The 16071-nt window shown below is 59.6% G+C and overlaps 2 protein-coding genes across 5 annotated transcripts; both read left to right on the forward strand.

Moving 5' to 3' along the window:
* Nucleotides 1-74: 74 nt before the first annotated feature.
* Nucleotides 75-14637, forward strand: SLC25A29 (solute carrier family 25 member 29). 4 transcript variants are annotated; one of them, XM_067027761.1, is made up of 5 exons: nt 808-1217; nt 6750-6793; nt 10439-10511; nt 12243-12326; nt 12644-14637. In XM_067027761.1, the coding sequence occupies exons 3-5, from the start codon at nt 10479-10481 to the stop codon at nt 13391-13393; spliced, it is 867 nt and encodes a 288-aa protein (XP_066883862.1). In that variant the 5' UTR covers nt 808-1217; nt 6750-6793; nt 10439-10478; the 3' UTR covers nt 13394-14637. The 4 variants fall into 4 exon arrangements, with proteins under 4 accessions (XP_066883861.1, XP_066883862.1, XP_058912364.2 ...); XM_059056381.2 differs by having other exon boundaries at nt 862-1217; nt 10479-10511; XM_067027762.1 differs by having other exon boundaries at nt 870-1217; nt 10435-10511.
* Nucleotides 6937-9202, forward strand: LOC131752040 (small nuclear ribonucleoprotein E-like). Its single transcript, XM_067027577.1, has 2 exons — nt 6937-6974; nt 8637-9202. Exons 1-2 carry the CDS (start codon nt 6937-6939, stop codon nt 9121-9123), a joined length of 525 nt encoding a protein of 174 aa, XP_066883678.1. The 3' UTR covers nt 9124-9202.
* Nucleotides 14638-16071: the final 1434 nt, after the last annotated feature.

A 16071-nucleotide genomic window follows, 5' to 3' on the forward strand; every position in this document is an offset into this window, starting at 1 on the left:
CCCTCCCTCCCCTCCTCCTGGCTCTCCAGGCCCGCAGGCCTCCCAGAGCCGCGGCTCGAGGACCGTCCCTTCCTGCCACACAGCGCCTGGCCGCCGATATGGACCCGCCGCGATCTGGCCTCTCCCGCCTTGCGGCTCTCGGACCAGTCCAGGAATCTCCCCCGCCTCACAACCTTCCGCGGCTCCCACAGTTCGCGCTCAGGTGCGGGCCCGCGAGGGCCTGACCACGCCCCTCGCCCCTCCCGAGGTAAGCCAGGCGGCCGGAAGCCCCAGACCCACCGCCTGGAGGGCGCACAGTCGGGAAGGGCGAAGACTCCCCGAGGGGGCGTTTCGCCGCTCGAGGAGTGTGACAATTAGTGTCCGAGCCTGCAGGCCTTGGAGGGTCCTGGCGCTTCCACGTTCGTTACCGCGGCGTGTCCCCATTATACAGGCGAGGACCCTGAGCCTGGGCGGCCGAGTCGGGATCTAAACCCAGGGCCCCAGGATCCCAGGCCCAGTCCGGAGCGAGCGCACGCCACCTCCCGCCCCGCTGACCCGCATCGCGCACGCCGGTTAGCTCCCGGGCCGCGCAGGCCGTTGGCTCCCCGGCCGGGCCGGGCCCCACCTTCCCGCAGCAGCACACACCCGGCTTCCTCTCTCGCCCGGGACGGCGCGGGCGGGCGCACGAAGCACATTCTTTGTCTTCAGCGCTTCCGCAGCTCCCCCGCCCGCCTGCCCCCCTGCCTGCCTGTTACGTGCCTCCCGCCCCGCCCACCCCAGGTCCGCCCAGCCCACCCCAGGTCCGCCCAGCCAATGAAGCGCGGCGGTGGCGCGCAGGGCCCGGGGTGTTGTCCGAGCTTCGCCTGCCCATTGGCTGAGCTCTGCGCCCCGCCCGAGCCCGGCCGGCCGGTTCGAGTGGCCGGACACGCCGACCGAGGTGAGGGACCACGGGCGGTGTGCGGGCGACGGCAAGGGCCAGCGAGCCGGCCAGAGAAGGACGTGCGCCGGCGAGGAGTCGTGCGCTGAGCCGTCGCCGCCGCCGCCGCCAGACCCCAGCCTGCGCGGTGCTCCGTGCCAGGAGGGCCCGGCGGCCAGGCCGAGTCCCGGCCCAGCAGGGCAGGGGGAGCTCTCGACGGCGACGAGCCCGGCGAGGGGCCAGAGGAAGAGGACAAGGAGGAAGGGCGGCCTCACCGAGGACCCGGCAATGGCGCTCGACTTTCTGGCTGGATGCGCTGGGGGTAAGGAGGCGGGCGGGTCCTGCCCGGGCGCGTGCGGGGGCCGGGAACGCCGGGCCGCCGGGGCGAGGCGTCCGGGCTGGGAGGCAAGCGCACCTGCGTGCTCTCGGCCCAGTGGCTTACCCTGGGGCTGGGGATTCCTCGTCTGTAAAATGGGTTAACAGTGCTCTTGTCTCACGGGATTCTCGTGGGCGTGAATTGACGGCAAGCCGGGAGGGCGCCTAGCGCGCTGTCCGCGAGGGCAGGTGTCTTCTAAGTCCTTCGGGGCACGTTCGGACGAGAGGTCTGGCGCTCCGGGACAGTACCGTGGCTGCCAGGGGGCTGCCAGAAGGATGCCCCACCTCCCTCCTCGCCCGAGGCCAGCGGACGGCGAGGCCCCGAGACCATTTCCCTCTCCCTCCCCCAGCCCGCGCCCACCTGGAGCAGGGTCCCCTCCATCGACCCCAAAAGTTTGAAGCTGGCTCTACCCCCTCTCCCGTAGCCGTCTGGGTGGGGCTGGGGCCGGGGCCCCTGGACGACGCCCTAGGGAGATGGCGTAAAAGGCGCCGGCACGACCCCAGGCACCGAGTCAAGCTTTGGCACCCCGCCCCCCTCCTACGTGGTTCTGCTGGGGGTCAGACTCCACCCGGCTGGCAGGGTGGGCCTGACACGCCGCGCGAGCTAGGCCTTGGTCTCACGCGTGCGTGTGACCGGAGGCAGGGCGCGGCTCTGGGGTCCTGTGTCCACGGGAGGACCTGAGTCGGTGTGCCGTACAGGCTCTGCTGTGGCCTGACCGTTGGGCGTCGGGCTCTGCACTTGCCTCTCTGGCCTTTAGTTTCTCAGCTTTTACTTGTAGAGTTAATTTATTCAACAGGTATTCACTGGGAGCCAGGTTTAGCCCTCAGGAATTCAGCAGAGTGGACAGAAGTGGCAGGGCTCTGCCTCACGGGGAGAGGGCTGGCTGGGTGTCCCCAGGCCCTGTCCAGTCTCTGACATCAGGTGCTTCTCTTCTCCAGCACCTGCTCCTGTTGTCTTTAATAAAGCTCTCAGCTACCTGCCAGCCGTGGGCACCCTGAAGAAAGGGGAGCGTCTCGCATTTAAACCAGTGCGGTGCTAGCTTCCTGTTCTGCAGGAGAGGAGGGCTGGTGGAGAAGGGGGTGTGCCCAGGAAGTGTCCCAGACGGTTACCCAGTCAGGCCTCCAGACCCCAGAGCTTTCAGGAATTTGGGGAGCATTCCTCCCAAGCCCAGGGTGCCAGAGGAGACAGCAGGGGTTGGCCTCTGTGGACCCAGCTCTCAATCCCCCCATCCTCATTCGACTCTCTGCTCTTCCCCTCCCCCTCGAGGGACCTCCCCTAGTGTCCTGCCACCAGGCAGCCGGCTCCTCCTGGGCCCCAGGCCCTTCTCTACCCACCCCCAGTGGCGGCTCAGTCCCAGGGCCAACACCCCTTCCAGCCCCTTTCCTCCGGGCGGAGTGTGGGTTCTTTCCCCAGAGGGGCAGGATTCCTTCTGCATTCACGCAGGCGTCCTGGGATCCAGGGGATTGGCGTGGGAACACTCACCCTAAGGCCAGGCCCGTATTCCCAGGCACGCTTGTTACGTCACTCTGGGCTCTTGCTCACCCAGGACCCTGCCTGGGCTGCCATCTGCCCATCCTCACCAAGCCCACCTGGGAAAGACCCTGTCCAGGCCCCAGGGTTGGGGCAAGCCCAGGGTCCAGCACCCTGGAGAGCTGTAGGTACTCCACAGCCCCCAAACTGACTGCCCTACCTGGATCCAGGTGGAAGCCTGGGGCTGGTGGTGCCCACCTACTCCCGCACTGTGTGTGCAGAGACGGGCGAGGGTAGAAGAGACCCTCTCCTGGTCTATTTGACCCAGGGCAAGCCTAGGCCCTCAGAAGTGGAGAGAGGCTGCCATGCTCGTCCCTTCCCCCAGCCTCACAGGCGCTAGGGGCCAGCCCACAGGACAGTGACCTGATTGTGTCCCAGGCCTGCCTTCCGGGCCCCTGGCACGGCCTGGCCAGAGCAGAGGGGCCGTCCAGGAACCTGGCGCAGGCGGCGCCCCTACCTTGGGGCCTGGCCCCCAGAGGTTGCCTGGCTCCTTGGGGTTTGAGCTCCTCAAGGCCTGGAGGCTCAGGGCAGATGAAGGCTGCCTTTCCGCAGCTGGGGTGCCTCTTGATTCAGATTCCCCCGGAGGAAGGACAGTACGTCACCTCTGATTGGCTGGGTGTGGGCCATGTGTTCAACCTCACCTTCCGGGAGGTGTGGGTGGGACCTTGATTGACAGCTTCCCCGAGGTCTCCCGGGGTGGAAGGGTCCTGATGCCCACCTGCACTCCCCCACCACGGGTCAGTTCCTGGTCTGACCTTGGGCTCTGAAGGGGGGGTCCCCTTGCCGCAGGCATGGATGGGAGGAGAGAAATTCAACCATAGGCAGTAGGACCCTGCATGTGGGGGACAGCTCAGTCATCCTGGGGTCCCTTCCACCACTTCTTCCGCCAGGCGCTTCCAGGACAGCGGCCCCGCCTCCTGCCGTCGAGGGTCATGGGATGGGAGTTGCCCCTCAGAGGCCAGCTTATGTATGTAAGGCAGCGGGCACCAGCATTGCAGTTGGGAGACGCGGTCCACTTTGGCTGCTGTGACTGTAGCCCCTGTCAGGGAGATGGCCCTTAGGCCTCCTGGCTCTCAAGGTGCCTGGGAGGTTAAAAGGATAAGGACTGGGGGGACTGGAGGCCCTGATGGAGGCAGGCCCATAGCCGACTCTTGTTTCTGTGGATGGGGATGTTTGGGGTGAGGCGGGCCAGCCCTTCGCCTGAGGGCACTCAAATCAAGGGAGAAGATGGGAATGCAGCTGCCTGCTCTCGGAGCCCTTGGTGGGATGAGGGGCGCCTCTCCCACCCCAGAGGCTGATGAAGGCTGTTGCTGGCACCTGGGCAAGTCTGGGACCAGAGGCGGGGGCATCCACCCACAGGAAGGGGGCCCCCGCCCCAGCTGGGCCTGGCTGGAGAGAGAAGGAAGGCCAGGCAACACACCCCAGGCAGTGTTAGGTTTCCGGAACCCGAGGAGATCCAGTTACAGCCCAGGAAAGGAGGTTCTAGAACTAGGATTTTCAAATTCAGAAAATTCAAAACATGAAATGAAAAAGAAGGTAGATCTTAAGTGATAAAAACAAAATGTGTCTCAAAGACCAGAAACACAGAGGTGGAAGTTTCGAGGGGAAAGACAGGCTTGGGGTGTCTTTTCACCCACCCGTGAATGTTAGGGGTCCCAGAGGGAGAAAAAGGTCTGGAGATGCTGAGTACGATGACTAGATAATAGAGGAAATTTCCTCTGATCAGGAAAAGGCTAGTCTGAGCCCAGGGAGTTCCAGGCTGAGTTCTTTTAAAGAAAAAAGACACACCCTTGGTATCTCCTGATGACATTCCCGAAATCTACAGATAAAATCTCAGTGGCTTCTTCATAGAGTAAATAAATTATTGATAAAGGAGAACAGACACGCTGACAACAGATTTCTCATCTGCAGCACTGGAAACCAGAAGATTCTGGGACACTGCCGCCCTTAATGGCCTGGGCCCGGAACTCTCACCAGAGCACAGGACTGTTTTCCCTAATGGTGATAAAGAAACAGATTTTGCAGATGAGCAGGAGTTCAGAGGGCATGTCTCCCACGTGTTACAACTGAGGGCCATAGTCAAGAAAGGCTCCAATGATCGGCGTAGAGACCCCGAGATGGCGGGAGAGGTGAAGAGGAGAAGGAATAGCCTCGAGTCTCGTGGGGTTTGTAGGTGAAGATCAGTGGCAGCTTGCAGGGTGGGAACCCTCTTGGGGGTAGGGTGGGGCAGTAGAGGGCAGAGAGAGCCTCCTACTCTCACCCCATGGCGGGGACGGTTCTTACCCTGTTTTCTACATAAGGGTTATGAGTGTTCAAAAGCAGAAGTAACTCTTAGCTGAACTTACAGATTAACAAGCAGAAAGGGTATAAATAGTAGTTTGCCTGAACCAGCAAAAATGTGGAAAGGAAAGGAAGTACATAGGTCATGCCCATAAAATAAGATGGAATCAGGTCAGATCTCTTGTCTTGGCAAAATCTGCGACTGCTGCAGGCTGGAGTAGAAACCAAAACCCAGCTGTAGATTGTGGAACAACTAAAACAAAGCAGTAAGACAAGGTTGAAAATTAGGAGCTGGACAAAACTATACCAGACACACGTGACCAAAAAGCAGGATTGGCAAAGCTAATATCAAACAAAGTGGATTTTAAGGTCCGAAGCATTAAACAAGATGAAGAGGACATTATACAAGGATTAAAAATACAACTTATGGGGGAATTCCCTGGCAGTCCAGTGGTTAAGACTCCACGCTTCCGGTGCAGGGAGCACGGGTTCGATCCCTGGTCGGGGAACTAAGATCCCACATTCTGTGCAGCGCGCCCAAAACGTAATAAATAAATTTTAAAAATACAATTCATGAAGAAGCGTAATAACTCCCGTTGACTTCTGGGCATCCGCAAGCGTGGTAACCAGCTCTGACAGGTAGCTAGCTCTGAGTGGTTAAGGAGGGTGGCTCCAGGGTCAGAAGGTTTGGGTCCAGATCTCGGCTCCACCGCTTACCTAGCTGTGTGGCATGGACATATTACTTTTCTATGCCTCAGTTTCCTCATCTGTAAAACGGGCTAATGGTCCTTTCTTTACATATATAAGAAAGAGAGTTGGTACATGGACAAAACTAAGAACGGCAACCAGAAGGTAGAAACGTTACTGTTTGTTACTCAACCAATGTTAGCCTGTTTAATTGCTATATTTAGTTATACATTTAAATATAGCAAAAAGAAAAACTGTAAGATGTACACACATGAAATTCTAGGGAGGAAAGCATGGGAGTCAGTGCAGCAGTTACCCGACCTCACTGAGCCTCACTTCTTCCGTGAAGCAGAGTAACAAGACTGCCCGATTCACAGGGATGTTTGTAACCCACACAGCATGCAGGACTGACGGGTGCTTGTGGGCCATTTGGAGGGGGAGCCTTTGTCCTCTGAGGGGGGCTGGATTCGGACAGGTCTGGACTGGGACATGACCAAGCGCGAACGCCTCAGGTCCTGGGTCAGCACTTCCGGGGCCCGTAGCGGCCCCGGGGAGGTTGATCCTCACACCTGCACAGGTGAGAGCGGTGCTCAGTCATCGAGTGCTTTGTGAGCTCGACCAGCTGGTAAATGACAGAGGGAAAATTCACATCTGGGCGAGGGGCTGGCCCCAAGTCCAGAGCCCCTGGAACGCCCAGCCGTGCCAGGTATTTGGAGTGATGTGAGCATCTTAGAAATGGCGCGTGCAGCCTCCCAGGGAGGAACTTCCGTTGTCACCTGCAGTGAGCAGCGGGGCAGAGGGAGGGTCACCAGCTTTGAGCTGGCCAGGTCCTGGCCTGACCTCGGGGCCGTCACCCTCACTCACCCTCACGCAGAGGATTAAGGGGCTCCCGGGATGTGCCAGGCGCGTCCTCGCCAGAACCACGCCCCACGCGGCGGCTTCCGAGGCATCTGGGTCACACGTCCTCCTTTCTCCCTCCAGGTGTGGCAGGTGTGCTGGTGGGACACCCCTTTGACACGGTCAAGGTGAGTCTCTCGTCGAGGTTTTATTCTCAGGCCCTCGTGAGGTGCAGACATTGGAGGGAGGCCTGCAGCGTCCTGGTGGCTGGACCCCCCCTTTTCGGGCACCACCTCGGGAGCCCTTCCAAGGTCCTCCCACAGGTTCTAGAATGAAGGTAGAGTCAGGGTGCTTCTCCCTGCTGCCCAGGTGAGAGGCAGCTTGTCCGCCGGGCCGTCGGCCTTTCCTCCCAGGCCTGTCCCTACATTCTCCCAGCTGGGGCTGAACTTGGAGGTCCATCCTGGGGCTTGGGCAGCTGGGACTGAGGGGCCAAAGGACAGGTTTCCTCCCACCCAGAGCAAGGGGCACCCACCATATCTTTACGCAGAACTCCTCCAGACAGCTTCCTGAAAAAGAAAGAAAGTTCAGAGAGAAAATACAGACGAATCAAACCTTATCAGCCTTTTCCATGACCGTGATCTTCACAGAGCAGTGGTGGTCAGGGCTGAGAAACTGAGCAGTCGTTTCCCCAGGGCTGGTGTGCACCTGTAGGGTGCTGGTGGCTCCAGAGCATGGCCCCGGGGCCGGCGCCCGGTTCCCCCTCCGCGAGCCGGCACCTTGGCACGCCGTCGGGCCCCAGGTTCTCCAGCGCCTCAACGGAAACCAAGGAAGTCCGCGTACCCAGTTGGAAATTCCCAAATAAGATTTCCCCCGTTGCTGGGGTTTTTTGGTCCTTCAACTATAGCCAAGTCAGGACCCTTCCTTGCCGGCTTCCCCTGGGAGCCCGCTGAGCTGCCAGCAGCAGGCACTAGGCCAGACCTGGTGTCCGCCTGTGAACACTGAACTTGGCATCTCTTCCCAGGGGGGCGAGGGCAGAGCACAGGCAAGGACGTCATCCCTAGGTGGGTTTGAGAGGACTCCCTGTCTCCTCTTTCTTCAGGAACCCAGGTGTTCCTGGGCTGAGAACAAGTCTTGTGAACTAGGGCAGGGATTTTCTCCAGCACAGGCGTGAGGGTCCTGCCTTACGAGCTGGCTCTGACTTTAAAAAGGTCTGTCCCGGGGACCCCCTGGTGGCCCAGTGGTTAGGACTCCCCGCTCTCACTGCTGAGGGCCCAGGTTCAGTCCCTGGTCGGGGGACTCAGATCCCTCCAGCCACTCAGCGAAGTCTCCCCGCCCCCTAAAACAAAAAAAGTCTGTCCCTGGGCCTTGTGCAGCTCCGGGCCCCCTGCCCGGCTGATCTGCCATGGGACTGTGGGCCAGTCACTTTACCTGTGGCCAACTGTTCTGACCTGCACAGTGAGGGGTTGGCAACATTACTGAGGCCTTTGGGCCCGGTGCGCAACAGCGTAGTTTGTGCTAGGCTGAAATGCTCGTTCCGAAGGGCGTGGAATTCCTTCCAAGCCGCTCAGCGAATCTGGGGAGGAGTTGGAAAGGCCAGGCTTTCTGGCCACCCAGCAGCCCCTGAGCCCCCGTACGGGCCTGTGGAGAGTGAGGTGCTGGGGCAGCCTGTCCGCACGGCTGCCGGTGTCTGCCCAGCTGGCCACCCCCCGGAGCCTGCCCACGGGCCAGAGCAGCTCAGGACAGCAAGGCAGGGTCCACGTCATGCTGTGTTTCTGTCGCGTGTTCACGTGTCGTGAATGCCTCTCAGAGCTGCATCCAGCCAGGAAGTGTCTCTGATTCACTTCTTCAGCCCAGCTTTGCAGAGGCCTCTCTGAGCTCGGACTCAGCCAGGCCTGGCCAGGCCTCCTGCAGCTCCCCGCCCCCGGCCCCTCAGTCAGGCCCGCCAGGCTGGGGGCACTTTGCTCTGGCGTCTCTAGCTCCCTCGGACCTTCTGAGCCATGAGCAGCACCCCCGGCAGTAATTTGAGCATAGGAACCTCTGCCCCTCTGGGTTCCTGCCCCCGGGACACCCCTCTCCCCGCACCTTACCTGGCACCTGGAGGGTGGGCTTTGAGGAGATCCATTTGGAACTGTGTTTTTGCCACCCTGGCCCACCAGCATCACATCTGGGCAAAGCTGTGTTGAAAAAGCCAAGCTTTTGGTGTGTTGGGGTGGTGTGGTCATGGCGCGCTTCCACCGCGGCGTGCCAGGGCCAGGGCCGCCAGGTGCAGACGCTGATGGTGCACCGCATCGATCTTAGCTTCCGATGCTTTTTGCAGCATCAGTCTCGGATTCAGGTGTGGCTTTATGAGCAAGTGAGTATGCGGATAGAGGGCTGTACCATTGGTTTTGATGAGTATATGAACCTCGTATTAGATGGTGCAGAAGAGATTCATTCTAAAACAAAGTCAAGAAAACGACTGAGTCGGATCAAGCTAAAAGGAGATAAAATTACTCTGCTCGAAAGTGTCTCCAACTAGAAATGATCAATGAAGTGAGAAATTGTTGAGAAGGCGATACAGTTTTTTTAGGTGTCCTTTGTTAGAAGTGTAGTTCTAAAGCATTTATTCATATTGTTTTGCTCACCTTTATGTTATTACCAGATGACAATAAATGCGGTGGGATTGTTTTTATTAAAATATTTACATTGTTTCCTTCTTCATAAAAAAAAAAAAAAAAAAAAAAAACCAAGCTTTTTATTCTGAAGGGGGAGAAAACCCACCCCCAGCAATCACCACTGACACTGTTGTCCCACCCATGGGCTGAGATACTATTAAATTGTGCTGATTCTAGAGACACTCATCTGGTTTGATTTAATGCTCTATCACCAATGGCCTTTTTTTTTTTTTTTTTTTTTTAACTGACTTTTCCATTATAAAAGTTAAGCATTCTCAGTCAAAGAAAATTGGGAAATGTGATTTTTTTTTTGATGTCTTTTAATCATCGGGTACATATTTTTTTGGTTGGCTTTCTATTACAGAAGTAATGTAGGTCATAAAAAATGTTCACCATAACAGAGACATATAAACTAAAAAGAAAACAAAAACAAAAAACAACAGTCCTTTATGTAACCTTTCCCCCAAACCTTGTTAATGATTCTACCAAAAAACAGACATGTACACAGGCCCATATATATTGCTTGCTTCTGGCAAAGGTGGGATTTACTTCATAGCTCTGCGGTGGTTGTTTTAATTGAAGTGTCACACACAGAGAAATGTGCACACGCACTCTGTGTACGAATCTATGAATCACCGTGAAGCACACACCTGGAAGAAGAAACGAGGCCGGTCCCGCCGAAGCCCCCCTCCCCTCCTAACACCTCCGCCCTCCCCTATTCTAGGCGGCCACCATCCTAACTTCTCATCCGTGGTCCGTTTTACCTCTTTTTGAACCTCATGGACTTAGACCTGGGCTCCGGAATGCGTGCAGGGACACCCGTGTTCCATGTCCATCCACCCTGTCTTATGGCCGCGACATTGGCAGTTTGTTCCTCCAGGTCTTTGGAGCTGAAATCTGAGTCCAAAGTTTGGTTTTCCTCTGTTGCACCCAGAACCGCAGCCGCTGTCCGCAGACACACCGCCTTCGCACATGTTTCTGTGGGAAGGCCATTTTCTGTCCTGTGTCACTGGATGTGACAGTGACCAGGGACACCGTGTCTGAGCCCTCTTTCACCAGGGAACAGCCGGCCCGGGCAGGGGAGGGGGCGGGGAGGCTGGGGGCTGGCCTCGGGGGTCTCTGCCTGGATGTGATGTTGAAATTTTGTGTTGCTTTAACCGCCTTTACTTTCTGAGCTAGGGGCTGTCTCCATCCATAGCAAAATGTAACTTTGTTGTAGATGAGCGTAAGCCTCACCCCGGAGAGAGCGCTAGTAAGTACAGACCAGGTGAACCCAACGCTTCTCTTCTCTGTCGTCCCCCCCCCCCCGCCGCTCCCCCCCATCAGACCCTGGGCCTGGACCCCACCCCGCCACGCCCCTCCCCACCCCCCATGCCCCAGAGTTCCCTCCCCAGCTAGGGACAGGGAGGGTGTGAGGTGAGCTTGGGCCCAGCCCAGATCCTGGGGTGGGAGCCCTGGGGGCTGGCTGAGAAAAATCAGCCCCCTCTGGATCAGGGAGTCTTCACGTGGGGTCTCCCAGCCCTTTCGGGGATCTGGGAACCTCCAGGGCTTGTGTGCGAATGACCACTTTTCCAGGGGTGGGCCCATCAGTCCTCAAATGAGATCCTGTCAAGACTTAAAAGACTCCGCCAGGGTGTCTGAAAGTCCAACGCTTGGAGGGAACAGCTCGGTTTCGCATCGTGTCTGCCGACACAGCCCTCCTGGTGCCAATGCCGGGGGACCACAGGAGGAAGAGACAGTCCCCCCGAGACCCCAGAACATTGAAGGGAAAATGAAGAGCCTCCCATCACAGAAACAACCTGAGACAGAGCTCACGGTGTTAACAAGTTCCCCAAGTTCATCGAGTGGTTGTGCTTTTCTCCTCTGAGCTGGCAGCCAGGGCAGGGAGGGGTGCTGGGGTGAACGTCGCAGGGTGCCCTCGGTGTGGTCAGCTGCCTCTCAGAGCAGCGGCTGCTAGCTGCTGGGTGAGGTCCTCGTGTGCCGAGATGGTATTCTTTTTTTCCTTACAAAACATTTCCTGTCAGTGCCTTCCCCAGCACCCCTACCCCACCCTGGCCCTGACCGACACAGCCACTCATGTCCCTGGAGTGGACAGCCTTGACCGAGTTGCAGAACATCTCTGAGCCTCAGTCTTCCCACCTTTGAAATGGGAGTGACCGAACCCACTTCAGCCAGTGATTATGCCTGTAATGGTGATAATCTCTGAGTCAGAGCTGAGAGCAGCTCCCGGGATGGGACCTAACCTAGCTCACCCCGACCCGCGTGACACGGACTCGGAGTTCAGGAAATGTGCTGCTCTGCACTGCGGGGCCTGCGTATCAAGGACAGAGATAAGCTCTCGGTCAACAAAGAACGCTTTCACAGTGAGGTTCTGGCCTGCTGGGCTCCAAGGGCAGCGCAGCCTGATCCCCCAGGCCCCAGAGTTGCTGACACGGTCCCCAAGGAGGCTGCCAAGCTGCTCTCCTGCTTTACTAACTCATGACCACTGCCCTCACCGGGGGACGCCGGCAGAAACCAAGCGGGAGGCCTGCGAGGCCCGAGGCTCCCCACTTTCAGTGCCCGTTGCGCGCTGCCAGCCCCCGAGGAAGGGAGTGTGTGGTGGGGTGTTAGATCCTGGGCGCCTTTGGCATCGGCCACTGTTTGCTACCGGGAGCGGGGGGAGGTCTTGAGAGATGTCTCACGGCCCACTGTCCGTACGTGGTGGAGAGGTAGTGGAGCACGGGTCTTGGGGACCCCTGCCCCTCTGCAGCTGGCTGTCCCTGTGACTGCCCACTGACAGCCTTCCCTAAAGAGGCACAGACACCCAGCCCTGCCCCACCCTGGAACTCCTAAAGCCACAGAAAGCTCCCTGGCTCCCTGCCTTCTGGGTCTGGCCTCGGGCCTCCTGGAGAGAGAGAGCCTCCCCGGGTGTCCTGAGTGCTGGCCCCGGGGAGCTGGGCGTTCTGGCTCCACTAGCCCGCCTTTCACCGGGCCCTCCTTCCAGGTGCGGCTCCAGGTCCAGAGCATGGAGAAGCCCCAGTACCGAGGGACCCTACACTGCTTCCAGGCCATCATCAAGCAGGAAAGCGTGAGTGGCCTGGGGCCGGTGGGGGTGTGGCGGGGAACCAGCCTCTGGGATGCTGCGGCCCCCAGACCGTAGAGCTGGAAAAAGAGGCTGCGGGGCCACTGTTGGGCAAATCCAGGCTTTGCAAACGGCAGGGTGCAAGTGCCCGGGCCTCTCAGATTGAGGGCTTCGGCTCTTCTAAACTTCTGCTTGATCCTCGTGTACCGCTAGGGTGGGCCGGGGCCGCCGCCAGCTGCATGGAGGGTCCCTGGAGAGGTGGGCTTGGGCAACGCCGGACCCCAAGCGGGAGCGCCCCTGACGCGTCTCTGTGCGCCCCGCAGGTGCTGGGCCTGTACCGCGGCCTGGGCTCGCCCCTCATGGGCCTCACCTTCATCAACGCGCTGGTGTTCGGCGTGCAGGGGAACACCCTCCGGGCCCTGGGCCAGGACTCGCCGCTGAACCAGTTCCTGGCGGGCGCGGCGGCGGGCGCCATCCAGTGCGTCATCTGCTGCCCCATGGAGCTGGCCAAGACGCGGCTGCAGCTGCAGGAGGCGGGGCCGGGCCGCACCTACCGCGGGCCCCTGGACTGCCTGGCGCAGGTCTACCGGCGGGAGGGCGTGCGCGGCGTCAACCGGGGCATGGTGTCCACGCTGCTGCGCGAGACCCCCAGCTTCGGCGTCTACTTCCTCACCTACGACGTGCTGACGCGCGCGCTGGGCTGCGAGCCGGGCGACCGCCTGCTGGTGCCCAAGCTTCTGCTGGCGGGCGGCACATCGGGCATCGCGTCCTGGCTCTCCACCTACCCCCTGGACGTGGTCAAGTCGCGGCTGCAGGCTGACGGGCTGCGGGGCGCCCCACGCTACCAGGGCATCCTCGACTGCGTGCGCCAGAGCTACCGCGCTGAGGGCTGGCGCGTCTTCACGCGCGGGCTGGCCTCCACGCTGCTGCGCGCCTTCCCCGTCAACGCCGCCACCTTCGCCACCGTCACCGTGGTGCTCAGCTACGCGCGCGGCGAGGAGGCCCGGCCCGAGGGCGATGCCGTGTCTGCCGCCCCGGCGGGGCCCGCCTTGGCCCAGCCCTCCAGCCTGTGACGCCCGGGCCCCCAGCACCAGAGGGCCCGACCTCTCCCGGGGCCGCTTTTCCAAAACGCAGCCTAGACATAAATTGGACCCGCGACACTGACCGCCCTGCACCGGACTCCCAGGCCCCGTGGGCTGTGGACTCCATCAGACCTGGGTTGAATTCCACGCCTCAGCTGGTGACCCCGGCCACAAAGTTGACATCCTCGGTTTTCTCCTCTGTGAAACGGGATCCTCACACCCGTGTTGTTCAGTCAGGAGGCTCAGAGGTGATACCCCAGCGGCGCCCAGCCTGGCGCTCTTACTTGGGGTCTTCCAGAAACCCAGCCAACACGCCAGCCCTTTCCTGGGACCCCAGCCACACCACCGTGGGGTCTCTGATGACCCACCCAGGAGCTTGCCAGCAACTCGCGAACGCTGCAGTGGAGGAGCTCTCGGGACACTTCTTGGCCACCTGTCCAGTCTGTGTTGGGGACGGAGAGGCAGCTCAGGGGCTCCTGATGTCATAGAGCTGAAGCCTCTGCCAGTGCACCCCAGCTTCTCCATGCGGCAAGGCTGAGAATACCCCTACTCCTGACGCTGCCACTGGAGGGTGATCTGGGGGACCACTAAGAAGCCGTGAGACCTTCTGGAAGCTCCGTATTAGCCTAGGGGCTGGGGTGGGGCAGCGGGCACGGGTCAGTGGGAGGGGAGATCTCAACAGGTAAACACAGCCATGGCAAGGAGAAGTCTTTCCACCCTCCGGGCTTCAGGCTGCCCGTCTGCAAAATAGGGACGTGGGTCAGCGGATGTCTGGGGCTCTGGCCCACTACCAACGGCCAGGAACCAACACCAGTGTTCCCCAGGAAATGGTGTCTTTCCCAGGCAAGCTCAGCGCTTCGTGTCCCTGTGAATCCTCGCAGGGCCTGTAAGTGGGCACAGATACCGCCGGTTTGGGCCCCTCCAGGCCGGAGGGCATCTGAGCCAGGCTCCAGGGCTGTCACTAGAAGCAGGGCTGTGGTGTGAGCTCAGGGCAGCCCGGGCGCATCCAGTGCATCAGGGCCGTGAGAATGGCTGGGGAGGAGGATAATTTTGCACAAGTGGGAGGTGACTGTGGCCTCCTTTGCCCCCGGTGGCGCTCAGCCTCTTGGGCAAAGGGATAAGCTCTCCCAGGAGGCAGGCTGTGCTCAAGGAAGGACAGGACTCCCACCCTGTACACGTGGCATCGTTGTTGTACAGAAACCGCCGAGGGAATAAAGTGTTCTTTGTTTTTTTAAGACAGTGGGGCTTTGTGTATCATAGAGGAAGAGGTCTCAGTCCCACCCCGACGCTGGAGTCAGAGGGGCCAGCGAGGTGGTGGTCTGCATGACCTGGGCCAGCTACGGGGTACCTCCAGACCCTCGGTTTCCTCATCTACAAAACAGGGCTAATGGAGGCTTGAGGATCACGGGAGTCAAGCTCACAAACATGCTGAGCACAGCCTCAGCCAGGCAGCAAGCGCTTCTCCGTGTCTGTTGTGACCCGGCGATGGGAGGCCTGGTCGCGGCCCATCCTCCAGCTGGGCAGGGCAGGCGGCGTGTGCTAGGCGCTCTCTGCAAGTACTGCGGTGCGAGGGCTCAGGGGACACTAGCTGAGGCCAGACTTGGCCTCCCGGAGGAGGGGAGGTCTGAGTGGAGCTCTGAAGGGCGAATGGACCTGTCCCTCTGAGGTTAGACCTGGCCCAACCTAAGTGGTCCGAGAGGGCTTCCTGGAGGAAGCCTCGCTTGCCAAAGGAGTGTCTTCATGTCTGCCCACCCCCACTTCTGCCCAGCCTCCTGCAGTCAATCCTGGACACGCAGAGTCTCCACAGCTACCAGCCTGGACTCTCCTTCCAACTGTTGAGCCAGAAGCCCCGCCCGCCCGCGGAGGAGGGCAGGAGAGAGGGCCCAGCTTCCGCTCCGGGGGGGTGGGGGTGGGGGCTCTCCTGTGCCTTCACACCCTGTTGAATCGCCAGCATCAGCCTGTGACGTCACGCTCGTCTGCAGCTTCCGGGGACAGGAGGGCACGAAGGAAGGGGCTGGCTGGTGACCCGGGGCAGGGTGTCCTCAGACACGTCACAGGCTCTGTTACCCAGCGGTGTTCCCCCTGACCCCTGGGTCCCAGACAGCAGCTCCTTCCCCAGTGAGGTTCCTCTGGCCTCTCTCTCACTTCTCTTCCCTCTGAAAGAAACCAGGCAATTGCTAAAGCCCAGGGTCCCCCACTCCCGCCCATGCTGCGATGGTTAAACGTTACCAAAAACTCAGGCGGGAGGAGGGGTTGGGAGAGGTGTAGGGTTTGTATGGATTTTTTGACATTTTATTTTCTCCCTGATTTGAATTTTTACTTGTTTTATTTGCAATGAATACTATATTAACATGATACAAAGTAAAAAATGCAAACAGAACCCAGGCTATGCTGCGAAGAGAAAACCCAGGTCCCCGCCTCCTCCCAGCCGTGCACCCCTCCCGGCTCCTGGAGGACCTCCCGGCACGTCCCAGGCGAGTCCCGGCACGTGGGAACATCCACGCTCCCGCAAAGCATGGCCCAGGTACTGACCGTTCTGTTCTTTGCTTTTTTCAGTTGACAATTATCTTGGAGATTGTAGCAGTTTCCCAGGGCTGCCATAACAACGGCCCACAGATTGTGTGGCTAAAACAACAGAGATTTATTCTCTTAAGCTCTGGAGGCCAGAA

The sequence above is a fragment of the Kogia breviceps genome, chromosome 3, assembly GCF_026419965.1.
Source record: "Kogia breviceps isolate mKogBre1 chromosome 3, mKogBre1 haplotype 1, whole genome shotgun sequence".
In the NCBI taxonomy this organism is placed as follows: Eukaryota; Metazoa; Chordata; class Mammalia; order Artiodactyla; family Physeteridae; genus Kogia; species Kogia breviceps.

Coding starts and splice junctions, on each gene's coding strand:
- SLC25A29 (XM_059056381.2), top strand. CDS start 1,184: ATGGCGCTCGACTTTCTGGCTGGATGCGCTGGGG. Junction 1,218..6,749: donor TCTGGCTGGATGCGCTGGGG/GTAAGGAGGCGG, acceptor TTCTCCCTCCAG/GTGTGGCAGGTGTGCTGGTG. Junction 12,327..12,643: donor CCATCATCAAGCAGGAAAGC/GTGAGTGGCCTG, acceptor TGCGCCCCGCAG/GTGCTGGGCCTGTACCGCGG.
- LOC131752040 (XM_067027577.1), top strand. CDS start 6,937: ATGAAGGTAGAGTCAGGGTGCTTCTCCCTGCTGCCCAG. Junction 6,975..8,636: donor TGCTTCTCCCTGCTGCCCAG/GTGAGAGGCAGC, acceptor ATTTGAGCATAG/GAACCTCTGCCCCTCTGGGT.